Here is a 27,154-nt window from a genome sequence, read left to right on the forward strand (position 1 = left end):
AACCAGATCTGCCGTAAGCCGCGTGTGGCAGTTGCCTTTGTGTGTATTGACGGAACTGCTGAGAAGAGGAAGGATACTTTGAGTATCTGTATTGATGGTAGCCTCCCCTACATGAAGGCATTCCACATCCTCTTGTGGCTCGCAAGGAGGGTTTACGAAACTGGAGAGTCCCCAACGATTTTGACATATCTGTGTCGGATTTAATAGACTTCAGTGTATCATCAATGTGTTTTCCAAACACTGCCTGGCCATCAAATGGAAGATCTAAGATTTTATTCTGGACCTCAGGACAGAACGATGTAGACTTTAGCCAGCCTTGCCTCCGAAGGACAGCCACACCTGCGAGCTGACGAAACGCAGTAGTGGCTATATCCATAGCGCAATCTATCAGTTCTGCTGACGTGCTCTCTCCCTCATGTAACGTGTTCTTAGCCTCCGACTTAATATCCTCCAGCAACTGGTCAATCTGCGGGACGATGTCTGCCTATAGTTGTCTATCATACTTGGCTAACACTGCCAGGGAGTTAGCCGCTCCTAAAACGAGGCTAGCCATAGACGAAAACCTCTTTCCAATATTGTCCAACCGTCTACCCTCCCTGTCCGGAGGTGCGGAAATTGGCACAGAGGGATTTTTGGACCTTCTCTATGCCGCCTGAGCGACGAGTGAATCTGGATGAGGGTGACCAGTCGAACATGCTGAGGCACCCTCCAGTGCTTTGTACTTTTTGTCCAGCCGAGGAAGCACAGCCTTGACCGTAGCAGGGTTGTGCATGACTTTTAACCCCTCTTCCCATATGGCCAATGGTATGGAACGCACAGATTTCTTGAACTGCTTCTTAAAATCATATAAGAAGCAATCTGTTTGCTTGGATGGCATTGGAAGAGCAAACCGTTTAGCTGCCCTCTCCAGGAGATTATGGAAACCCCTGATGTCGTCTGGAGGAGAATCCACTTTTGACTGAGAAGGTGGAGCTGGAATTACATATTCGTCCCACTCCGAGTGTCAAGGAGCTCTCCTTCTTGATCACCTTCCAAAACATCAGTGTCCTGTGGTATGGTCATATCAGGCGTGGCCACATTCGCTACCGGCAAAGAGGTTGGGCTCTGACGTGGAGTGGTAACCCTTGAAAGGGGCGACGAAGGAGGTTGAGGTTGTCTCTGTTCCTTAGGTGGAAAACGCTTACTGTAATCAGCAAGCATGGCTCGGAGATCAGACAGCAAAGAGCTTGGTATATTCATCATCCTCCTCTTGATACTTCACATTTAACTGCAAGGGGATATGTGCTGCTCCAAATGGTCCCTCTTCGTCTGATTCTTCATCCCCCTCCAGCAGATGCATTGGCATGAGAGGTGTTACCTTACTAGGTGAAGCATGCTGCGGGGTAAGTTTTTCCTGGCTTCTGTGCAGTTTGTATCTCGTCGACAGTGTTGTCGATGGCGCAGATATAGCCTTCATTGACGGTGGAGTCGTCGACGACGAACGCATAGAAATCTTAATCGTCAACAGCCTTACTGAAGAGTCTACCTTCGACAAGGTCATTGACGATGGCAATGTGGAGACCATTGTTACTGCCGTCGACGACGATGAGGTGTAGAGTAGATCCTCGTCGACGCTGTCCTCGTCGACGGTGGGATGCTCATCGTCGACGACGTCGTTGTCAGAACTGCATTCGGCGCTGGAAAGGTGGAAACCGTCGCTGACGGTGAAAAAACATTCACCGACGTCGTCGCCGACTATGAAACTGTCATCGATGGTACAGTCTTTGCCCCAAGAGCAGATGAGGGCCTTTTAAAAGGTACAGCAGACACAGATGGAGGTACAGAAGATTGTATTGTATTGTAATAGTATTTATATAGAGCTTACTACCCCTGACGAGGTGTCAAATCGCTTTACGGTGAGTTGCATGCTACTCCGGAACCCAAAAAGAATTAGTGTTGGATTAGTATATGGAAATATGAGTACAGTTTTAGCATTATTATGAGTTAATTTGAGCCGCTGATATGAGAGTTTGTTAGTTAGAATGACTGGAGTAATGGAGGGGTGGAGGAGGGAAGAATCCAAAAGTGTTAATTGGGAGTTTATGGTAATAGGATTTAGGCTTGGGATGAGTAAAGGGGGGATGGAGGAGGGAAGAGTCTGTGGAAAGGGTTTGGGAGATCATAGTAGCAGGGTCAGATAAATGAGGGAGAATATAGTAGGGTTGTTTGGGAGATCATGGTAGTAAAGTGAGGTTTGGGTGAGTTAGATGTGGAAGCAGAGGGAAGAGCTTAGGCAGAGTTATTTAGGAGATGAAAGTAGTAGAATAGATTTGGGATGAGTCATAGTGGGAATGGAGGATAGATTGATAGAGACATGACATATGGTGATGGGTAGATAAGTGTAATATAAGATGACTTTTTGTGCCTTTCAGAGCTGCTGGCATGACCTCTTTCCCCTTTTTTTGAGAATCTATGAGGCGAAGTGGAGGGGCTGCGGCCCTTATAAGACCCTGAGGTGGTCTTTTGGACTTTTCTTTATTGTTCTGAAGAAGATCTTGAATGTGATCTAGCCCTTTTAGATGACTTTTTGGATGATGTTGAGGAGTCATCACTATCTGAATCAGAGACTGGGTTATCGCTGGACTTAGGTTTTTGCAGACATATCAATAATTTGCCTTCTCTATTCTTCAGAGTCTTAGAAGAAAAGGTATGACAAACCTTACAGTCCTTAGCTGAGTGGTATGCATACAGGCAGTATATACAGTCCTGATGAGGGTCTTCAGAGTGTAGTCTCTTTTTCCACAGGTTTTGCAGGCTCTCAATAAACCCTTCTTTTCCTTGTCAGACATGATGTAGGCAAAACAAATTTAGCAGGAGAAAATCAGCTTAAAGCTAATCCAGAAGTGTGAAGAAAAAGCAGAGCTCTGAGGAGACTCCGTATCACGTGTGGTAGAAAATCTGAGGTACATGAGCTTCTCTTAGGAGGGTTCTAGAGGGTGGTGTCTTCTGGTTGGTGGATTCTGAAGTTTGGTCCTTTTTCTTAAAATGACTCTGATAGAGTATTAAATGAAGAGGCCTAGGGCCCTTAGGTTTAAATATATGGTAACATTGCTTGGTTAAGTTAAATGTACCGGGGCTCCCATCTCCACGACGGGGAATGATTCAAGCATGCGAATCTATGAAAGTTCCAATACTGGAGTAAGGTGGATTCGGCTGACCGATTACAGAGAGGATCATAATCATTGCCTCCTAGGACCAATCACAGAGTAGCTTTTAGAATTACAATAATTTTTCTAGGCCTTGCATTTGTAGGTAAAACTATTTTAACACATAATTTTACCTATTTAATTAAGATTTTTTTCTCTTATTCCATTTCGATGAAACTTGTAATGTGAATCGGTTTTGATTAATTCTTTTTGAAGTTACTGTAGTTGTAACCATTCCAAGATGGTGGCCAGTTAATGCTCTGTGGGAGCTGCATCAGTTGCTTGTAGCCTGCAGTAGTCTGCTTTTGATGTCTATGGTGGCGCCCAGCTCTCCTTGTGAGTCCAGGCAGGCACAGAGACTCCACAGTGGAAAAGCACCCGCAGTCTGTCTGCAGGTGAGGGTTTATCAGCCCTCGCCAACAACGAATAAAAGCCAAAGACTGCTCCAGAGTGCTGGCTAAAAAGCCAGGAGAGGCTCAAGGTGTCACACATGACAAGGTGACACTTACTAGCAATTACAATACCTCTATACCTGTAGTCTACAATAAACAGGGCCACTGGCATTATGGGATTCTGAGGCTTTGGCATTTTCTCCATAAATAGATTAGTGCCATCTTCCACTTAATCCACAATCTGCAGCATAAATTGCATATTTCACAAAAGTTTGTTTTACCTCAAACCGATCAAAAGTTACGAAACATAAAGGGCTACAGGAGGTTCCGTGCCGTGGCACACCCGTAGGGCTAACTGGTACCTTTTTAGTTGCTAATTGCTATATTCAGGTGTTACATTGGTACTAACAATTTTGTCCAGACAGTCTGAATAGTTGTTGAATTAACAAAGCAATTAATTTGCGTTTCCTTGCCACATAATTTTGTCTACGCTGCTCTATAATTTGGTCCTTTGCTTCCAGTGGCCCTAACAATAACCTGCAGAATGCAATGAATTATAGAAAAACAATGTCTGGGCTGGAAACAAGCTATCACTGTAAAGCATGGTTATCCGATAAACCTTCAGGGCTAGATCATAGTACTACTTTTATTTACACTTGTCAGAGAGAGGTCAGTAGTTGTGAGAGATGCAGTACAGATATCAAAACTACAAGTGCCAGAATGCACTACAAACGGAAATGTGTATATTAACGACCAACCTTGATGTAGACAGCCAGACAGGTTGAGAGCTGGGAAGTTGTCCTGTACCATGCACAAGACAGCTTGAAACGTTTTTTTTTTTTTTCTCTTTTAAAGTCATTTTGTAAACCTGTGCCATCCCAGTTTATGTTTTGTGGCTTAGGCTTCTTATTTCTCTGTACTAATGCAGCGCTTGTTTTAATATTTTTTTTTTAAACAATTTAATTGTGTTATCAACTCACTCCTTGTCGCTTGAGAGTAGTTTAAGGAGCTGTTTTTCCCCTCTCATTCCATTTGTTTTTCCTTTGGCAGGCGTTTTCTAAGACAATCATTCCAGTCAGGCAATTTCCCATTGATATTTCAGCTCATCTATCCTTTCAGATCAAACCTTGGTGTTCCTTGGAAGAAGTTATTTAAGGTGGACTTTCTTATTTTCATAGTTTATGCACTTACTCCATTACCAATGATTTCACAGACCCACTAGAAGCAGCGTGAATACTTCCACCAAATAGTTCTGCCTTTGAAAGCAACAAGTGAAATATTTGTGCATAAACAGAAAGCTTTGGGAACAGAACAGAGCTTACTTTGTTTTATTTGCAGTCTGTGTGAGTAAGAGGTATGGTTTTAGGGTGTCTACTGCATACACAAGTCCTCCCCTCTTTATGCGTCTATGGCCTGCACTCCCTCTCTATCTTCCTTTCTATCTATTCTGTGCAGCTCTTACCCCTATCTATTCACCATGCCACATTATTCCACTGCACAGATACACTCCACACCATGCAATTCCACCTCACACAACAATTCCAATACAACCCATATACTTCCACTCCACATTACATACATCCACTACACTCCAAACCAAAACACATAGGTAAAAGACATTGCCATTTACAATGCCAATAGCTGTAACTCTGGCAAATGTGAGAACTATCGCATTGCAAACGCTTGTTTAACTTAATTTCTTAGGATAGGCGCACACTGTTATTGTGGCGTTTTCAGTCTCTATAATCTTTGTATTGCATTTTGGCTAACTGAAAAAACAGTAAATACTACCTCTACTTGGGTCTGTTATATATACACATTTCAAAGGGGAAGACCGTGCTCCAAGATTTTGCACTTCAGAGGAATGTTATTTCTTATGAATTTAGAGAGAATCCCATTATGAAGAGAATTCCCCAACCCTAGTGGTGGCCCACTGCAAAGTTAAACTCAAACCATTGACTGTCCAATAAAGCCTACTGGCCTCAAACAGGCAAAAACAAAAATTGACTATCTCCAAAATGGGTTCAAACGCTGACTCCAAACCATGTTCGAGTAAGCTGGGCTTTATGTCACGGTACCCAACTAACCTTTTTCTATGTTAGATTTAATAACTTTGATGTTTGCACCTTTATTAATGCTTCAGATCATTATCAGGACAGTGCCACGGTTGCATAGGTTTTAAACAAGAAACAAAACTGCAAGTTTTTCTTACTGTACCTCTTGTATAAACCCGTTCGGATACCTGGTGATCTGAATGCGCGTTTCTGTTGCAGTCGTCTTCTGTTTATTTTTTCCTGCCAATTGTTAAATTTCACAACCTGCATTGACCAGCCTCCCTGGAAGAGAGTCATAAGTCAAACTCTTAACAGCAGATCAAGCAATTTAACATACTATGCAATTCGGTAGAAAATAGCAAGAGTATGCAATACAACAGAAAAAGAACACTAAACATGTAGCTCAAAGATAATACTTCGAGTTCTTGTAATTACACTGTTCTTAAAACGTTAAACCTAATTAAAGAAAACTCTGAAAAAACTCAAATACAGTGTGTATGCTGGCATCTAACATGCTTTGCATCAGCCCTCATCCAGACGCCAACAAAACCCTCCCGACAACCAATCAAAAACATTACTCAATTCACAGTCTACACCACTACTTAAACCTGCACCCACAGTCTCAAATATGCATTAACCGGTATTCATTTATAGCCTCACTTGGTGCCAACGCCAAGAAACTACAATCACAGATCAAAGTGAACAAGTATACAGTTTTGCTCCATTACAATAATCAAGTGAAATAAAGAGAAGAGATTATGCATATGGGACAATTTTTCTTTAATTTATTTTTCCTTTTTAGAGGAAAAGAGGGAGGGTTGAAAAGTGCCTCATTTGTTTAAAATTCAATGTCACTATATGAAAGGGGAGGCAAAAAATACCAGCTTTATTCAAGTAAGTTGGCCCTTTCACTGCCATAGTTTGTGCATCTGGTTGTATGACCGAACCACTCATGGCAGAACCACGCATGGCTGCTTAACAGAGAACGGGTCGGAACCACGACTGCGTCTTTACTACACATGCCTTTACAACGACTTTCATTGTAAAACCATACTTAGTAAAGGTATATGTGGTAACGCTATGCATGGTTGTGTGATACAACCCCCCATCCACTCGCCCCTGACCTAAACCCTACCTTGTCCTAAAAGCGACCCCACCCTGTCCTAAAAAGTACCCCCACATCCCCCCTACCCTAAACCCTAAAACCCTACACTACCCTGTCCTAAAAGCTACCCTGGCCCTCTGCCCTAATCCCTAAAAGCTAGCCTGTCCTGAAACCTACCCCCCAACCCTGTCCTAAAACCTACCCCTGACCCCCACACCCGCCCTAAACCCTAAAACCTACCCTAAAAACTATACTGACTCCCGCCTTCCCTTAAACCTTAAAAGCTACGCTGCCCTGTCCTAAAAACTACCTCAACCCACTGCCCCAAACGCTAAAACCTACCCTGTCCTAAAGAAAGCATTTGCGTGGTTCAGGCACGTGTGGTTCAGGTATGCACGGTCATGTTTGTGTTGCTGCGCTTGCTCGACCATTCTATCAACAGCGCATTCTCATTCGTCCCTGGTCAAAAGAACCTGGATGAGAAGTCTGGGCATTTTTTGTTGAAGTCATCGCAAACAGGTCTAATTGAGGATGACCCCACTGATGGAAAATGTCTGCTACGACATGGTCGTGAAGCACCCAGTTGTGGAAGTCGGATAGACTTCGACTGAGGAAATCCGCTTCTGAATTTTGTTCCCCCAGAAGGTGGACCGCTGTGACTGACATCATCCTCGCTATTAACTTGTGCCAGATGGTTTGTGACTCTCGAGACAGACGACGAGATCCTGTCCCCCGTCTGTTCAGATAATACATCAAGGTCAAGTTGTCTGTTTGGACTAAAATTGACTTTCCCTTGAGGGATGGAGAAAAAGACTTGAGAGCCAGATGGATCGCTCACAGTTCCCAGCAGATTGATGTGGTAACTTTGTTCCTTTTTGGACCATAGGCCCTGTGCTTGGAGAGGCCCCATGTGAGCTCACCAACCGTGTAGTGATGCATCTGTTACAAGGGTCTCAGAAGGAGTGCTCTGGTGAAAAGGAACCCCAACCAACAGATGTTGACGGCAAGTCCACCACTGTAATAATGTCTTTGCTACAGTTGAAAGGGTTATTCTGTCTTCTCATTTCGCTGTTAGTTGACTCCACTGATCTTCCAGATTCTCTTGAAGAGGTCTCATGTGCAATCTGGCGTTCGGACAATGAAAATGCAGGAGGCCATGGAGCCCAGTAGTGATGCTATTTGTCTGACCATAGGCCTCGGAGTGTGAAGAAGTGTAGGACACTTCTGTGCTATTGATGATAGTCTCTCCTCTGAAGAATACACTCTTTCAATATTGGTGTCTAGCATTGCCCCTGGCTGATGGAGTGTCTGAGTTGGAGGGAGGTTGGACTTTTGAAAATTGACCTGCAGACCCAGAGAACAGAAGGTGTTCAGAACTATGTTGTGATGATTCAAGGTTTGCTCTGCAGTGATGGCTTTTAGCAACCAATTCCCTAGATATGGATAAATGAAGATATTCTTTTTTCTCAAGTGCACCTCTATTGTCGCTACACATTTGGAGAATGTTCGAGGGGCTGATTTTAGCTCGAAGGGCAGCACCTTGAATTGGTAGCGTTGCGATGCCACTACGATGCGAATAAATGTTCGGTGCTTTGCTATAACCGGGACGTGAAAGTACACATCCTGCAGATCTATGGAGCACATCCAGTCCCCTCGATGAAGCTGAGGAAAAATCTGATGAAGGGCCAGCATTCTGAACTTTTCTTCTCAAATGTATTTGTTCAGAGGTCTCAGATCTAAAATGGATCTGAAAACCCCTTCTTGGCCTTTCTTTCTCACTAGGAAATATCAGGAGTACACTCCTTTTCCTCTTTGAGAAGATGGAACCTTTTCTATCGCTCTTTTTTGCAACAGGATGAGAACCTCCCTTCGTAGCAACGACTGGTGAGCACACTTTGCTCTCGTTGGGAGCACCGGAGGGGGAGGAGATTTGAAACAAAGAGAATATCCATTCTCGACAGTATTCAGCCCCCATTTGTCGCTTGTTATGGCGTGCCACTGGTGTACGTAATTTGTAATACTCCCCCCCCCCCCCCCACTGGAGTGGTGGACAGGATTAGGGGAAGCAAATGCTTGCCCAATGCTTTGGGGGTAGTCTGTTGTGGCCTGCTTGGTCCACGTTCTCGTGTCGTCTTGCGGGACTGAAAAAAACAGTCACCCTTGCCTCTGCTGGGGTCTTTGGGACAAATGAGAGGTTTGAACCCTCTGTTGATGAGGGCGCCTTTCATACAGCCTGTACCTTCGTCTATAGTCTTTGCGCCTATCTAGTCCCACTGCTTTCATTGTATCCACTTCTGATTACATCTTAGCCATCTCATCATCAGTATGCGACCCAAATAAGGAGTTCCCATTAAATGGCTGGTTCAGGATGCGGAGTTGGGCTTCCTGTTTCAACCCTGTAAGGCGTAGCCATAAGGACCTCCTTGCACAAATGCCATGTGCGTAGCTATGAGACGCCAAGTCCGCGTCATCTGCAGCGGCGCTGTTAACCTGGTAGGACACCAAACTCCCCTCCTGAAGGATCTCCTGGCAATCTTGCCTATCTTCCCTAGGCAATTTCTCTTCGAACCTGTTCAGAGAGTCCCACAAAGAACGACCCTATCCCCCCAACAGTGCAGAGGCACTAGAGACCTTCATGAAAGCTGCTGAGGTGCCACACATTTTTCTGCCCAACAAATCCAGATGTTTGCTCTCCTTACTTGGAGGGACCGTTGTTGATGAGGCCACTGAATGGGTCTTGCAGGCAGCGGCTAAAATAAATGAGTCTGGTGGTGGATCAACCCTGAGAAATAAAGGGTCCTGGTCTGGGGCCTTATACTTCTTTAGGATCGTAGCAGGAGCTGAAAGCAGGCTTGCAGGAGTCAAAAACATATCCATAGCCGGTTGTAGAAGACCAGGCACTAGTGGTAACAACTGCCTAGAAGACGTACGATGATGCAGGGTCTCAAAAATTACTGACGAAGTCGTCGGCTCTGGAATGTCTATATTAAGCTTCTGGGCTCCTCTAACCAACACTCTGTTGAAGGTTGTTATATCATCCACTGGCGACACTCTTGCTGGAGGAGTATTAGTCAGGGTTGGCGAATAGTCTCTAATTGAAGACTCCGATGCTGTCGACCACAAAGGAGACCTGCCTCGTTGTTGATGGAATCTAGAGGATGTAGACCTAGACCGCTGTCTGGATCGTGACCTACTCCTGGTGAATGATCTTGACGGGCTGCGTCTGTTTCTAGGACTGGGCTGATACGATGTTGGCCTTGTTCGCTCGGCGGGCGTCGTCGCAGATGACATTCGTGGCAACGACGGCAATGGCGAATATAGGTGCGAATATTGTGAGTCTGGGGAAGCTGGTGTTTTGTTAAGGCTTTCCAACCATCTCAGGGACAGGTTTATGGGCAGAAGGTGTCCTTGAGATGATGCTCTTGATGTCCCAGATGACCCACTCTGTATAGTGACCACCAGACCTTGATGAGGTAGAGCAGTCTCAGCAGTCGGTTGTAGTCCTTTCGATGCCTTCTGAGGAGGACTGATATGCAGCGTCGCTCTTTGTGATGCAGGTGTCACTGGTGATGGTTATCTCGACGTTGCACTGTCGTCAATGGAGATATACGAGTTCCTGATGTCAACTGAGACTTCCCCGACTTCTCAGGTGTCGACGTTGAGTGCCTCGATGGCGACTGGCAGCCCACTGTCGGGACATGCTTCAATGTTGACTGTCTTGACGTCGAGCGATGGGTCAACGGTGACAAGCATCTTGAAGCTGAATGATGTGGCGTTCGAGGTCGACTTCAACGTCGGATTTCTTGACATCGGAGGATGGTGACTCGTCTTCAATGGCGTATGAGCACTCCTGTGCCTACTCGACGTCGATCGGTGTGTGACCGTTGGCGGAGATCTATCTCGATGAGGGAGTTGAGTCCTCTACGCCATGTCTCTCGACGTCACCTAAATCGACGCTGGTGTACTCTTCGACATCTTTTGATGCGACGACAGAAGGGATGACGTCGACAATGAACAGACAGAAATTGTCCTACCGGCTGACGTCGATCTGGCTTGCTGTTTTCCAGAAGAGTCTCTAGAAATCTTCTTAGTAAGAGAGGAGGATGAAGTCTTCTCTCTTTCATGTAGTCCATGCAAACAAATCCTTTCTCAGTCCCTTAGAGTTCTTTCGGACAGATTCTTACAATGCCTGCAGGTGTCAGGGCAGTGACTCTGAGGCAAACACACTATGCACACAGAGTGTGGATCTGACTGGGCCTTCTTCCCAAAAGAAGGACATTTCACAAAAAGTGAAGGCATTTTTTGAGAATTTTTTTTTTTAACTTTACTCAGGCACTCAGGGAAGGAGTCAAGTAAAGCAGAGAAAAACAATTTTTATACTATTTTTCTGGCCAAATAACCAGAAAAATGAGAGCTCAATGCTCCAGGATCCTCACAGAAGAAGCCGGAAAAAATAACTGACCTAACTGTGAACCAACTGTCACCTCACTCTCACCCCTGAGACATGATGGGATACTGGAGGTGCTCAGGGTCTTAAAGGCACGGTGCCAGTTTTTTAAAATTCTGCGGTGTAAACCTGCATGCAGCCTATTGGCTAATAATGCTCCTGTATTTTCAATGTAGTTTTTTTTCTTTTTTATTATGGATTACTATACTTTCTATACCTTATACTTGAATTACAGAAAGTTTTGTACCTTTAATTGAAGGTTTTTAATTTGTGTTAAAAAAAAAAAAAATTAGAGCATTTTTAGCCTGTTTTCTCAACATAGACTGCATTACTGTTTACACATATTATATTGGTATTAAAATTCCCTACTAAAGTATTCTTTTTCATATATTTCACATATATATGCATGTGTTTGTATATGATCTGGGGTCCCTGCACGTGGGCGGGAATATTCAGTGTTTATGACTATTGATGTGGATCCCCTGGAAGAGAACTTCATTCTTTCTCTAAAGTAACTGAGGGCTCTTAATATCCGGAGTAAGGAGGAGAAACAATAGTACTAAATGAAATTAAGTGACTACTTCAGGGATGCACTTCGGATTGATCAATATGGTAACTTTGTTCACAAAAAAGGGGTCATTACGATTTTAGGGAAATCCCAACGGGGAGGTTGCAGCATTGTGGCTGCCTCTCCCCTGGGCACATTATGAGTTTCCTACTGGGTCAGCAGACAGAAACCTCAGTTTCCACCCGCTTGCCCAGTGCGAACCAGCCTACAGCATTGTCGCCGGCTCGTGATAGAGCCGGCGGCAATGTAGTGCCCGGGGTGCAACAGCACCCTTGCAATGTTCACTGTCTGCTAAGAAATCTGTGCATTGGCAGTGCAGGGCCCCCCCTGCACCCATTGTCCGCCAGGCTATTCATGGTGGTGAAACCGCCATGAAACCGCTGACAGAGAACAAGGTCATAATCCCCAAGGCGGTGCTGCCTGCGGTCATAATGTGGTGCTCGGACCACCTCATTGGTGGCGGTTCACCCACCACTGCGAACCTGGCATTCACAAGACCACCAGGTTTGTAATGAGGTCCAAAATTTTAAATAGGTTCCCGAGTGCCTACCTACCCAACATGTGATTTATGTTCTATTTGCAGCCAGCATTATTATTGGTCCATGAGTAGACAGGTGGTACGCAACTTTTAGATTTTGCAGGGAACCTCAACAACATATTGCTCCACTGTTTAATTTATGTATTTATTTTTTAATCTGTTGAAAGAAAATGCTGCAGAAGGCCGATAAGACAGAACTATATACAGTTATATCATAGAGATAGGTTTTTATTTTCAACAATTGTATTGCAATTTTTGATAAACAGGGAGGAAATGTTCATGATATCATAAGCCGCACTCACAATTATAATGCATAGACAAATGTCGGCAGCTTTCCACAAATGTCATAAATAATGTGTTGACAATTATAGAAATGTAGTGTTAAGCAAGCTTAACAAGCCAAGAAATCAGTATATAGCCACGTCCAAGAGGGAATAGAGTTTTGTCGCTACAGTTGAGGGAAGGCACAATGTCAGTAATGCTCCATACAGTGCCAGGTCTCGCAACTAGACGCCTGTGTGTCAGCAATTGGTCCGCAGGAAGGCCACATTTTTCAGTTAATGTATCAAATGGGACCAAAACTTCATCTTGGAATCGATCGCCCAGCCTGCCAGTCCTCCAATTTTCCCATGCTGCAGCAGGCCCAACGGGAGGCCCCCACCTAAACAGAAGCACTTCAGATGATATAACACAGGAGGTTATGTTTAAGGCTCTACAACAACTTCACCCTTACTTCGCTGTTTTTCTGGCTGGATATGAACAGACAAGACCCACTGACAGACACACAATTTCATTATCCAACAATCCGTTGATAGTCAAAATTGGGAATAAATGTGATGCCCTTCGAAAGGGGTTTAATCGTTAATGGTTTAAAGGACTATCATGCAAGGGTCATGGAATGGCTTTGGCATACTGTCCTAGAAAACTAGACCTAGAATGAATTATGTAGCCTTTCACAAAAATTTAAAGCCACCTCAATCAAGAAATTCTTTCCACTGCTGTTATAAAATCAGGCTTAAAAAAACAGCCACTTGCATATTTATTAGGTGTAACAATATTGTGATTGCCTAGGAAAACTAGAAAAATTAACATAATATAATAGTCTATGCAGTGCACTACATCAAACAAAAATGAAATTCAGCGAAAAGAAAATCTGTTAATGGTTTGCAATGGTACTGTAATCTGCCACCAGAAACCTCAAAATCTATGTATCAAGACAAACAGAAACTACCTGTCTATTTAATGGACTTAATCCAGTTGCAGCTGTTCGGGTAGTCTTCCACTTCATCCCAGAATATTCTGGTTTAAAACCTCTTCTTAGACGGCCTACTCCTACAGTAAAAAAAATACTGCTGATGATGTCAAACTACTATCCAAATAGTTTATAAATAGGAGGAATTATAAATTAAATAAAAGGATAAAATAAAAGGTTACACAAGCACAGCTAAAAATAGGTACATTTTACATAGCAAATGCAAAATCGAAATAAATTGGACAGATTATGACCATAAGTGATTTACCGGTTAAGACTGTGTCACAATATTGAGTGACAAAATATTAACCGGCAACAGAGATGAATGCAGGATACTGGCCACCAATATACAATCAAGGAACGTATGTACAGGCATGCACATGAGTTATAAATAACAAATTCATCTTGTCGATATAGTGTTACTTGATGAGACACTGTTGTATACCAGCATTCTGCACTCCATATTGTGATGCAACACCAATCCAGTCATTGGTCTTTTAAAGTCGTCTTTCTCTTTACTTCAGCGCCTCAACAAAACCTAAAGACTTCTTTCAACAACTATTTCAACTTCTTTTGAGCATGAGTGATGCTAAATATCCTTCAGTACACTGTAGATTCTGGACTAGAATATGTAAGCCTAAAATGGACATAAATTCTCCAGTTATGCACACATACTTAATCTCTCACATAGGCTATCTTTAATAGTGTCAACTGCTTACCATAGCGTACTGAACAATATTTCAATTAGTAGTGTATTTGGTGGCAAGACAATCTAAATATGTTTTGAACACACAATTTGACCCCCTATTGAGCAATTCCTTGAAAAGTTTGGTACAGGACTTATACATGCCCACCCTTACCAGTATTGTCAAAAAACAGGTAAGGGAAGAGCTACTCTGTCAGGTTTTAACTGGAAGCATTCTAAATAATCAATCACCCTTTTCGGGATGTCACAGTAACTGAAATTCATTCAAGACAAAAAGACGAATGATTAATCAAATACTGACAGAGAACACAATATCTAACTAGCCAAATAATTATATCCCAAAAAAAGAGAGGCAGAGCAACAGGGAAGCCTACACTAACCTGTAATTAATAAAACAAAAAGTGATCTTTAGGTTCAAATACTATGAAACTTATGTCACAAAACCTTGTTATTTGAATGAAATATGGCAGGGAAGTAAATTAGCAGCCCTAGTATTGAAAAGCATAAACATGCCTTGGTTTGCGGAAAACAAATATGCAGAATCAACCTGAGATTATGCAATTATATACAGCATGGGGTAGCCTCTCTGCGACGTAATACAAACCTCTGTTTATATATTCATTATACCTTATCTATCACATACTTTAAAAAAGCTGTGATTGAGAACTAAGGCCCTCATTACAACCCTGACGGTCGGTGCGAACACCGCCAACATGCCGGCGGTAAAAAAAAATGGAATTATGACCACAGTGGAAACTGCCAACACAGACAGCCACTTTAACACACTGACTGCCAGAGTGGTAACAGCCACTGGGCTGGAGACTTTGGTCACAATGCCACCCTCGGGATTATGACCCCGTCTACCACCATGGTTTTCGTGGCAAGCGTACTGCCAAGAAAACCATGGCGGTAGGCACTATCAGTACCAGGGAATTCCTTCCCTGGCACTGATAGAGGTCGCACCCGCCCCCCTTCCAAATCCTATCCCCACCCTCCCCCTCCCGCCCCCCACACATTTACACACCCACACGCGCACATATAAACTCATACACACACGCATAGCCACATCCACCCATGCATGCACACATACATTCCCACACACCGCAACATACACCAACATACTTTGGCGCACACACAAATTCACTACACACAACATACACGTACACTTATATTCAGTCATTCACGCACTCATTCAACGTGACTCACACCCGCATGCACGCATACCAAAACAAACACCCCCCACACACACACACAACACAACACCTCCCACCCCATCTCCTATTGGAGCACCCGACGTACCTGCTTGCAGGGGGTCCTCTGGCTGGAGACAGGGCGCAGCGCAGCTGTCAGCAGCAGCGTCTGCCAGAAAAACACCGCCAGGCTATATCAATGCTCATGATACGGTCGGCGGTGTTTTGCTCGCGTGGCGGTGCTGCTGACAGCAGCGCCACCTTACCACCGTCCGCCACCATGACCGTCAGCGGTATTCAGCCAGCCTTCTGGTGGAATACCGTCAACGGTCATAATACGCGTGGACGGCTGGTAGCCACGGCGACAGTGTGTTAACGGCCGTCGCTGTGGCGGCAGGCGGCAGTTACCGCCAATGTCATAATGAGGGCCTAAGACTAATAAAACAGAATTATATGCTCAGTTTAGGAGAAAAGCTATTAGATATTGGTCAACTGGGTGTAGCAGATAAGACAAAATGTATTTTGTGCTTAGACACTTAGGGCCTCATAATGAGTATAGCTGTCTGGACTGCGGCCTATGCAGTCGTCCAACCAGCACACAACCCTGGTGGTCTGCTTGCCAGCGAACCGCCAGCTCCTTCAGGTTCTTGGATCCCGGTGATCTGGCAGTGGTGCAGATCACAACCTCGAAAAGGCTGGCAGAGAACAGGTGTGGGGGGACCCACAGGAGGGCCCCTACACTGCCCATGCACTTGGCATGGGCAGTGCAGGGACCCCCACCCAGCACCATCGCAATGTTCACTGTCTGCTGTGCTGCTTTGGTGCTGGTCCACCCTGCTGGCTACAGCATTGGCGTCGGCTCGATTACAAGCCGGAGACCATGCTGTAGCCTGTTTCCTGCTAGGCTGTTGGCCCAAAACCTAGGTTTCTGCCTGCCAACCTAGCAAGAAACTCTTAATGGATCTGGCAGGGACCAATGTGCCAATATGGCGGCAACCGCCCAGTCGGAAGTTCGAATGGCCAAACTCCTAATCAGATACTTAATGTTAGGTGGGATAGGCTAGTCTCCTCCCTAAACAAAGCTGCAGAGTAGCATGTTAGCGAGGCTACTTTAGACTACAAAAGCCCTGGAGCTGCAAAGTAGAATGGATAGCTATTACGTTGATTAAAAGAAAAGTGCTGCAATATCCGACTGATGGAAAATAGAACCAATTAACTATATAATGGCACTTTATGTATGATTGGTTATGCCTGCCCTAGAGGCAATCCTTGTATAATGCAATTTTAGGTATATTGTGTATCACCTAAATCGTGAGAGGCTCTGTCTAACCTTACGTAGTTAAACAACACTATTTGCAGAGTGACTAGGTTGAAGCTGGATGGATATTGAATAGCAGGCCCCATAGCTTTGCTAAACCATGACTCTATGATCCTTATCACCTATGTCTAATCAAGGATTTTATTGGAGGTATATTTTAAGATCTTCGATTTGTGCTTGTTTATGATTTTAATTACCCAATAAACTAATTTCTCACTCACTACCTACATAATGATGCTGGTACTCACTCCCCAGGTTCACAATTGGTTAGAAATTAGTAGGGCTTCACAAAAGGACAAAAAATGTGTTTCCTAAACTTGTGTTGGGAATGAAATACTTCACAACTATTTGACAAAAGTGACACTCTGGAGAAGGAAGTCCACCTCTATCCAACTCGGAATCAAGCAAACAATTGTGCAGAATTTACTAGCGGAAAGCTGCATCATTACGATACAATTCCTGTAAGGAGTGAGGTTTACAAAAAGCATATACCTAACCTACATTGCTGCCCTCCAAATGTCTGTAACAGGGATCTAAAGCTTTGAAAGGCCACATCCGCTGGCTTCACACAGCCCCAAGTCCTACATTCAACCCCCCTCCCCACCCGCTCAGATCCCATCTCCCATAGGCAGACGGCTGTGCTCTATGTAGAATTGACCAAAATAGCCTGGAGTGCACCCAACCCTCCACAGACACCCACCCCACATTTTTCTTTCTTTCTTAATGTTTTTTTGTGGGACCCTCACAGGACCGCCTTAGAAGCGTCAACTACGTGCAACCACAGGACCATGTAACGTTTACTTACAGAAGCTTGTGCAGTTCTAGTGTATCAGAGGGATGCCCCGTGAATGGCGGTGCTGCAGAAGTTCTGTGGTACCCTACAGGAGAGGCACATTGGGTCCCACTGTACAAATAAACAAAATTAAAAAGAAATCGCTAGATCTCTTGCACAAGTGACAGGAGGCAGGATATCCTTACCATACCCCATTATATATATATTTTTTAATACAACTTCAAGACAATGGGACTGGAGTCCCTGTGTCCCGTAATTTCAGTTGCCCATCTTTCTTCAAGTTGAGACCCGACTGCTTGATGCTCCACCCAAACAAGGATTTTGGTTGGCGCTGGAGTAGGGTTTCACCCTGACCCTTCAACCAGTAACCTAATTTTTGTTTTTTTGTTCTCAGTCGCCACAAGGAAAAACTGTCTAAATAGAACAATCCCTGCACTTACATTAGGAATACAAGGATTTCCACAAAAAATAAATAAGCAAATAAACGGAAAAAAAATCTGGTACTGAATGCGGCTCCTTGTTTTTCTAACAGGGTGACAAATAATCTAGTGAAAACATCACAAAAAAGGTGTACAGAGCTAGAGGACAATTGAGGCCATATAACTGATTCCCTTACAGACTACCTTGGGGAGACAAAAGAATCCATGGTAGTCAAAGAAGGAATCAATGGCACAGTGATCACTGTGTTGCCGACATGCTGTAAATTAGACAGACCTAGTAAATTTCAACAGCATGATTTAAAAGAAGGTTCTTACCCTTTGTAAAGGTGTTGGTTCTCTAGTAAATAGGTTGCAAATGAAAAGAGGAAGAAAATGTTAATTACCTTACAAGGGATTGAAAAAAACTGGTTGTGGAATAAAAATATATCCAACAAGACGTGTATTGTCTATGTATTGTCTGGATAATGGGGTTAAACGTTTGTACTAATTCTTGAATAATTAAAAGGTCTATTACAGTTTTCAGTGACTTTGGACCATATCCACTAAATACTCTATTTTCCTTGTTACGATTTTTATTCTTCTTTCTACCGTCTTCATTCAATAACCTTCCAAAATAATTTCAGGTTTTAAAGTGGGTTCAGCTCAGGTTTGGAAGGTATGCTACCACACCTCTTATTATGGGCTTCATTGAGATTTAGCACTGGGGAATGTGTTTTCTGGTGAACTGGTATCCAAGAGCCACGCACAGGGATGACCAATATTATTACACTAGTATCTAGATCCATGAGGGAGACAGGCTGGGCCTTCAAGAAGCCGATTTGGCCAAGGAAGTCGTAGGGCTGCTATTCTGCCACTGCCATTCTTGAAGAAATTCAAAAGGAAAACTTCAAATTTCCTAACTTTTGCAACAATCCAAACAGATATATATATATATATATATACACACACACACACACACAACACACACACACACAGCGCTTTCACTTACACTTGCTGGCATTGGACAGAGACCTTTTTCCAGCAATATCGCTGATCAAGGAAGATGCCGCACTCCAATGGTATCCAAAATTACTTTAATCAGCACTGATATCCCACACCAACATATTTCAACTACATGTCTTGCTCAAGGTATGTGAGCCCCTTTTTAATTTTCACTTTTATACAGACACCCAACTTATCCATTAAGTGGAATTATGGAAGTTGTAGTGTTTACTCAAACATATATTTACATACTGAAGTACCATATGAGGCAGTGTAAAACATAATTTCATAAGCATAAGTTAGTTCGACTACATGCTGTACAATGGCTATTTACCAGACAAAGCACAGTAATATCAGTATCGATATTGTGTATGAGATCATACGTAGTTTTTAAATCTATTTTCTGTTCAATTAATAATTCTGTGTCCTCAATCTGTTCACTACCTGGACATTTGTGTTTGGGAGATTTTTTGGAGAAGTACTTGGTTAGTTTCACCTCACACAGAAACTCAAAGACATCAGTCTTGGTTTCTATATAATTGAAATGTCTCTCTGGACAAAATGTAAGTCCCTTATTTAGCAGCTTTGTCTCCTCATTGTTGAGTTGGTAGCTGGAAAGATTCACCACTAAGTTCTCTTCTCTGTTATCCATCATGCGGTTCATTAATTCTTCAGTTGGCTGCGCAGCTGGTATTTTCTTTTTCCTCCCGCTCCTTGTTTTTTTTTTGTTTTTTTTTTTTAACTACTTAGTGATTGACTTCTTCCTCAACCTCGTCCCCTTCCTTTTCCTCTGGGTGATCACTGGTCTATGTAAATCAAATTCATTTCTTCTCAAAAAAGTTGTTTTAATAGCAGGCCATGATGCTCCTTCTCTTTTACTTAGTTCTGCATCTGATTTGCTCATTGTGCCACTGGGTGATACAGTGACCTCTGACTTGACCTGAACAGTGTTGTTTTTTCACACGTTCAAACCTTTTTGCAAATGTTAGGATTCTTCATTTGCATAATCCTGATCAACCTTGGGCCATGGTCAAAGCGTCAAGATGGCGGTCGTACTTTCATAGTGCTCCGGGCCCCTCCGTCATCTGTTTCAGGCAGAGCTCATCTTAGCCTTTCTCACAGGAGGGGCAGGTGCCGGGAGACTGTCTGCCGCCTCCGGTGCGTCCTAGCGGAAAAACAGGGTCCCGGGGGACCAAACGTGCAGCGGGGAGATGTGGCGCAGGCCACACCTAAAATGGCGGCAGGGTGCATGACAGACGACTGGACTGAGGCATCAGCGGCCCCAGAGAGCAGGAGAGGTAACTTCCTCCCCACCGCTGCAAGAGATCGGAGGCCGCCCAGCAGGAAAAGCAACCTGGGTGGCGTCTAGCGGCGAGCAGAAGGTGGGGTGGCGGGAGCAGCAAGGTGTGGCGGCGGGCGGAAACAGAGCGAGGAGCTCGGGATGCACCACAGGCCCCAGAACTTGCCGGCCGGGCCAGGCATGTGCGAAAGGCCTGAGGAAAAGAGAGCAGATGCTGGGACCCCCCCCTCCCAATACCCCCCTCCAACACCCCCTCTTTGAAATGTTCTTGGGGGCCCAGAGAGGAAACGCGGTGCACGGCCTCCCCGCCTACAAGCAAGCCAGTGTAGAGGCGCACTGGATCTCGACGAGGCCTGGGGTCCGGTGGCAGAGATCCCAGCTGACCATGCTGTGGGGGGTGCGGGCCTGGTGTGGGCCCAGCGGTGTCTGCTGCAGAGATAACTGTAGATTACAAGAGCCATAAAGGGCAAGGACAAGACGGCACTGCCACCTCGGCCCAAACGCGCATAGATCAATTTGCTACTGGCTCCAACGCAACTTATGTCGGAGATCTGACACCGGGCGGCTCTGGTGGGAAATCAGTGCCCACTGCCAACCCGGAAACCATTTTTCAAGCTCACCAAACGTCCCAGGCTGCAGTGGAAGCCAAAATTGGGGAGGTCAGAGTAGATGTGGCACTAGTGCACCAGGATCTCCACAATGCAACTGCTCCGATCACGGAAGCAGAATTGATAATATCTGCCATGGAAGATGAGCTGGTCGCCTTGAAAACACAAGTGTCCAGCCTATTGGCCTGTACATCAGAACTACATCGTAGGGCAGAAGACGTTGAAAACAGATCCAGGCGCAATAATCTTCGAATCATACGCCTTCCAGAAAACACAGCGGCCTCCTCTCTAGCATCTTTCATGGCGGATTGGTTTAGATCCTGGATGCCTGGAGACCACCTTACACCATGGTTCGTCATTGAGCGAGCCCACAGAGCCACCAGGCTCCCTGCCAAGACCGGTGATACTTCGATTCTTCAATTTTAAAGACCGAGATGCAGTACTACGGGAGGCGCGCTCCAAAGGCGATCTGTGCTACGACGAAGCAAAGGTCCTTGTATTTCCAGATTACACAAGAGATATTCAATTGCAACGCTGATCCTACACAGAAGTCAAGCAGAAACAGAGCGATGGAGACACCCTACCACCTTCTTTTTCCTGCGAGGCTCCGAGTGGTGCATAACAATAAGAGCTATTTTTTCGAGAACCCTACGGCAACATGGACATGGATAACCATAGACTCACTTCTGGGCCCCCCCATGTGGAGGCCAGCAGCGGACTCGGGATGGATAGTCAGTGGAGACGGCTGCCACGACCGCGGCAAAGTTTGCGCTCCAGGAGACACAGGGCAGAGTGGGGCTTGCGCTCCGGCTCCCCCGTAGGACCCCCATCAATGGGTACCATGTCAGGGACCCAACCAGAGCAATCGGTAAGCAACTGCACAGGAGGAGCGGAGGAGGAGCTGCAGACAAAGGGGCTGACACCTGAGCGCTTGGAAACAGCTGGTAACTCCGACCTGTCCCGAAGGCCGGTGCTGTAAATTCAATTGGGAGAGGAGGGAGGAAAGGGTGAGTAACGCTTATACTCAACATACACTGCACTATAAGTGCCTAGTATCCAACACTCTTTAATCCAACGCTATGGAGGGGTCCACCACTGCCCAATCGAGGGTTTAAAACTCACTGTGTTTGAGAGTGAGACGTTTTATAAGGGCGACAGATGCTTCTTGGGAGAAGTATGAGGCGGGATGGGAGTTGGGGGGTATTGGGGTTCAGGCCATGTAACAAGGTGCTTGTTGTTGTTTAAGTTCATTGTTTGTTCGCTGTTACTCACAAATGCACAGGGAGGTTGGCATAAGCAGCTGTACAACGGAGAGTACAACACACACCAAGACACTGTGCTTACACGATTGAGGGAGGACCTCAGGGTAGAACTCCGATGGGCATACACCCGCAGACAAAATGGGGCCGTTACATATTATCTCATGGAACATACAAGTCTTCCAGATAAGATCAAACGTGCAGCTGTACTCTCATATGTCCACCACCACCGGCCTGACATGCTTATGCTGCAAGAGACTCATCTCCAAGGAGACCGCTAACCCATAAGGGCTTTGACAGGGTATCCCAGGCCGGGTTTGTGCGTGGCTCGAGGTGCGTAGCGATACTGCTCCACCGCTCATTTCCTATGGTGGTTACCCAATTGTGGAGGGATCCACAGGGGGGGTATGTGGCCGATTGGGAAAGCTGGGGGCCTCACGATCAATGTCATTAGCATATAAGCCCCGCCGGTGACAGTATGTTGGACTCTAAACAATCTTACCAACATGCTCATAGATCTACCTTGGGGAGCCAATATGTTGGGGGGAGACTTCAATGCAGTTCTCATCCCCGGGCTGGACCTGACAGGGTCACCATCTGCCCACAGGCAGGCCAAGGCAGCCAGATTGTCAGGGTGGCCGGCGACTACAGGGCCATTGTAAGGAAATGCCTCCTTGGCATGGTTACCCCCTAACTTTTTGCCTTTGCTGATGCTAAGTTATGATTTCAAAGTGTGCTGGGACCCTGCTAACCAGGCCCCAGCACCAGTGTTCTTTCAATAAACTGTACCTTTGTCTCCACAACTGGCACAACCCTGGCACTCAGGCAAGTCCCTTGTAACTGGTACCCCTGGTACCAAGGGCCATGATGCCAGGGAAGGTCCCTAAGGGCTGCAGCATGTCTTATGCCACCCTGGGGACTCCTCACTCAGCACATGCACACTGCCTCACAGCTTGTGTGTGCTGGTGGGGAGAAAATGACTAAGTCGACATGTCACTCCCCTCAGAGTGCCATGCCAACCTCAGACTGCCTATAGCATAGGTAAGTCACCCCTCTAGCAGGCCTTACAGCCCTAAGGCAGGGTGCACTATAGTGTAAGGGTGAGGGAATATGTGCATGAGCACTATGCCCCTACAGTGTCTAAGCCAAACCTTAGACATTGTAAGTGCAGGGTAGCCATAAGAGTATATGGTCTGGGTGACACAAACTCCACAGTTCCATAATGGCTACACTGAAAACTGGGAAGTTTGGTATCAAACTTCTCAGCACAATAAATGCACACTGATGGCAGTGTGCATTTATTGTAACATACACCCAGAGGGCATCTTAGAGATGCCCCCTGAATACCTACCCGACTTCTAGTGTAGGCTGACCAGTATCTGCCAGCCTGCCACACACCAGACATGTTTCTGGACACATGGGGAAGAGTGCCTTTGTCACTCTGTGGCCAGGAACAAAGCTTGTACTGGGTGGAGGTGCTTCTCACCTCCCCCTGCAGGAACTATAACACCTGGCGGTGAGCCTCAAAGGCTCACTCCTTTTGTTAAAGCGCCCCAGGGCATCCCAGCTAGTGGAGATGCCCGCCCCTCCGGCCACTGCCCCCACTTTTGGCGGCAAGGCTGGAGGAGATAATGAGAAAAACAGGGAGGAGTCACCCACCAGTCAGGACAGCCCCTAAGGTGTCCTGAGATGAGGTGACCCCTACCTTGAGAAATCCTCCATTTTGAGTTTGGAGGATTCCCCCAATAGGATTAGGGATGTGCCCCCCTCCCCACAGGGAGGAGGCACAAAGAGGATGTAGCCACCCTCTAGGACAGTAGTCATTGGCTACTGCCCTCCCAGACCTAAACACACCCCTAAATGCAGTATTTAGGGGCACCCCAGATCCCAGGAAATCAGATTCCTGCAACCTGAAGAAAGAAGGACTGCTGACCTACAAGCCTGCAGAGAAGGAGGAAGACGACAACTGATTTGGCCCCAGCCCTACCAGCCTGTCTCCAACTTCGAAAACCTGCTCCAGCGACGCATCCGACAGGGACCAGCGACCTCTGAAGCCTCAGACGACTGCCTGGACTACAGGACCAAAAATCTCCCGTGAACAGCGTCCCTGTTCAAAACCAGCTACTTCTTTGCAACAAAGAAGCAACTTCCAAGGACTTCACGTTTCCCGCTGGAAGCGTGAGACTCTACACTCTGCACCAGACGCCCCCGGCTCGACCTGCAGAAAACCAACACCTCAGGGAGGACTCCCCGGCGACTGTGAGCCCGTGAGTAACCAGAGACGACTCCCCTGAGCCCCCACAGCGACACCTGCAGAGAGAATCCGGAGGATCCTCCTGACCGCGACTGCCTGTAACAAGGGACCCAACGCCTGGAACCAACTGTGCACCCGCAGCCCTCAGGACCTGAAGGATCCGAACTTTGACGCAGGAGTGACCCCCAGGCGACCCTCTGCCTAGCCCAGGTGGTGGCTGTCCCGAGAAGCCCCTCCTCTGCCTGCCTGCACCGCTAGAGTGACCCCCGGGTCCCTCCATTGTTTCCTACCTGAAACCCGTCGCCTGCTTTGCATACTGCACCTGGCCGCCCCTGTGCCGCTGAGGGTGTGTTTTGTTTACCTACTTGTGTCCCCCCCCAGTGCTCTACAAAACCCCCCTGGTCTGCCCCCGAGGACGCAGATACTTACCTGCTGGCAAACTGGAACCAGAGTCCCCCCCTGTTCCCCTTAGGCACCTGTGTGTGTTTTGGGTACCTCTTTGACCTCTGCACCTGACCGACCCTGAGCTGCTGGTGTGGTAACTTTGGGGTTGCCTTGAACCCCCAATGGTGGGCTGCCTGTGACCCAGGACTGAGACCTGTAAGTGTTTTACTTACCTCCTAATCTAACCTTTGCTTACCTCAATCAGGGACTGTTGATTTTTGCACTGTGTCCACTTTTAAAATAGCTTTTTGCCATTTTTACAAAGACTGTACATGATATTGTTTTCATTCAAAGTTCCTAAAGTATCTAAGTGAAGTACCGTACATTTAAAGTGTTTAATGTAAATCTTGAACCTGTGGTTCTTAAAATAAACTAAGAAAATATATTTTTCAATATAAAAACCTATTGGCCTGGAGTAAGTCTTTGAGTGTGTGTGTTCCTCATTTATTGCATGTGTGCATACAACAAATGCTTAACACTACCCTCTGATAAGCCTACTGCTCGACCACACTACCACAAAATAGAGCATTAGAATTATCTACTTTTGCCTCTATCTTACCTCTAAGGGGAACCCTTTGACTCTGTGCACACTATTTCTTACTTTTAAATAGTATATACAGAGCCAACTTACTACAGCTATGCAATGCATGGACGGTGTGGCACCCACGGCATCGTCACTTTACGCACACTTCGGCAACTCATCATACGCAGTCTAGAATTGACCTTGCGTTATTGCCGACCACAGACTGCCGCCAGCTCACGCACATTGAAATTCTACTGCGTGGGATATCTGACCATGCGCCACTCCGGTTTATTATGGGCCCACCCAGGCGTTAGTCTGCCCTAAGTAACGAATGAATGCGTGGTCTCTCCAGCACAACCCTTATAGCCAATAGCTGGAGCAGGCACTCCAGGAAGACTTCTCCCTCAATGGGGATTCTGTTGCATTACCGGGGGTCCTCTGGGCAGCAGGTAAGGCGGGGAAATGGGGGACGGCCAGGAGCCTTGTCCGCTCCCAAGAGCGTTGCCAGACCCTTCGCATTACTCAGCTGGAGGCCCGGGCCGTCCACCTAAAGGCGGAACAGAGTGCGCGACCAAGTGAAGTGGTGGCCAGACAGCTCCTACAGATCCATGACCACTCTCTGGAGGCGGCTAAACACCTTTGGCAAGCGGCCAATGCCAGGAAGGGAAGACAAAAATGGGAAGCTGCTGTACTGGTTGGCTTCACATCATCAATCCTCTAGAATTATCGCCAAAATCTTTGACACGCACGGAGAACCTGTCTCCAAGCTCCAAGCTGTGGCAGACGTGTTCGCATCATATTAAAGGGTACTGTATCAGGCCTCTGTGGTGATGGATTCAGATCATGCCTGCCAATTTTTAACAGATATTCCCCTCCCCAAATTGCCCCCCGCAGAGACAAAAATAGTCGACGAACCTCTAAAAGATGAAGAAATCGGGGGGAGCCATCTCCACAGTGGGGGCGGGTAGGACTCCTGGGCCCGACGGGTTTCCATCAGAAAATTACAAAGTGTTCTGGGACGACCTGGTGCCGCACCTCGCAGCCTTATATGGGGAACTGGATCGACGGGGCTCGTTTCAGGAGAGGGTGGATGTCGCCACTATTGTGGTGCTTCCCAAAACTCAACCACCGTCGCGGCAATGTGCCAGGTGTAGGCCAATATCTCTGATTAATAGGGAAGTGAATATGTACACCACAGTTCTTGCCTCACGTCTTAAAAGGGTGCTACCGTTGCCGATTCATCCAGATCAGTGTGGATTAATGGCCAACCGCAGCACTGTATATGTCGTCTACACATGGCCCTAGCTCGGTGCCACCAGCTGCCTCAGAACCTAGCCCTCCTATTTATTGACTTTGAAAAGGCCTTCAACACTGTTGACTGGGTGTTCCTCTTCCTAGTGTTACAGCGTGCAGGTTTGGGGCCGAGATTCCAACAACTAGTCCAGGCCTTATATTCCAACCACACGGGCCGAGTGCAGTTTTTAACAGTGGCTTATCCTCTATATTTCCTATCCACCAGGGAACGCGCCTAGGCTGCCGCCTGCCCCCTCTCCTTTTTGCCATGGCCATTGAACCTTTGGTGCAGCTGATTAGAATAGACCCACTGTATCGCGGTTGGAACTGGGGAACAGCCTCTGAAGATAGAGTGGCCATGTACGCCGACGATGTTCTGTTTTATATGAGGAAACCCAGTGAAACTGGCCCAAGGAGCTTCCTCCTTCTGTGCTGTTATGATGAGGCAACAAGCTCAAAATAAACCCCAAGTCTGTGTTGGTGCCCCTAACGCTGTTACAAGAT

At 46.0% G+C, this 27,154-nt stretch overlaps 1 protein-coding gene across 1 annotated transcript in view; it reads right to left on the reverse strand.

Moving 5' to 3' along the window:
- LOC138264554 (UAP56-interacting factor-like) overlaps positions 1-27,154 on the reverse strand; it is a 263,113-nt gene that overhangs the window by 179,037 nt on the left and 56,922 nt on the right. The window contains exons 3-4 of the mRNA XM_069212551.1: positions 13,521-13,621; positions 5,795-5,913 (exon numbers count right to left, since the gene is read on the reverse strand). Coding sequence (XP_069068652.1) covers positions 5,795-5,913; positions 13,521-13,621 — 220 coding nt within the window. The remainder of the gene's footprint in view (positions 1-5,794; positions 5,914-13,520; positions 13,622-27,154) is intronic.

The sequence above is a fragment of the Pleurodeles waltl genome, chromosome 2_1 (genome assembly GCF_031143425.1).
Source record: "Pleurodeles waltl isolate 20211129_DDA chromosome 2_1, aPleWal1.hap1.20221129, whole genome shotgun sequence".
NCBI lineage: Eukaryota > Metazoa > Chordata > Amphibia > Caudata > Salamandridae > Pleurodeles > Pleurodeles waltl.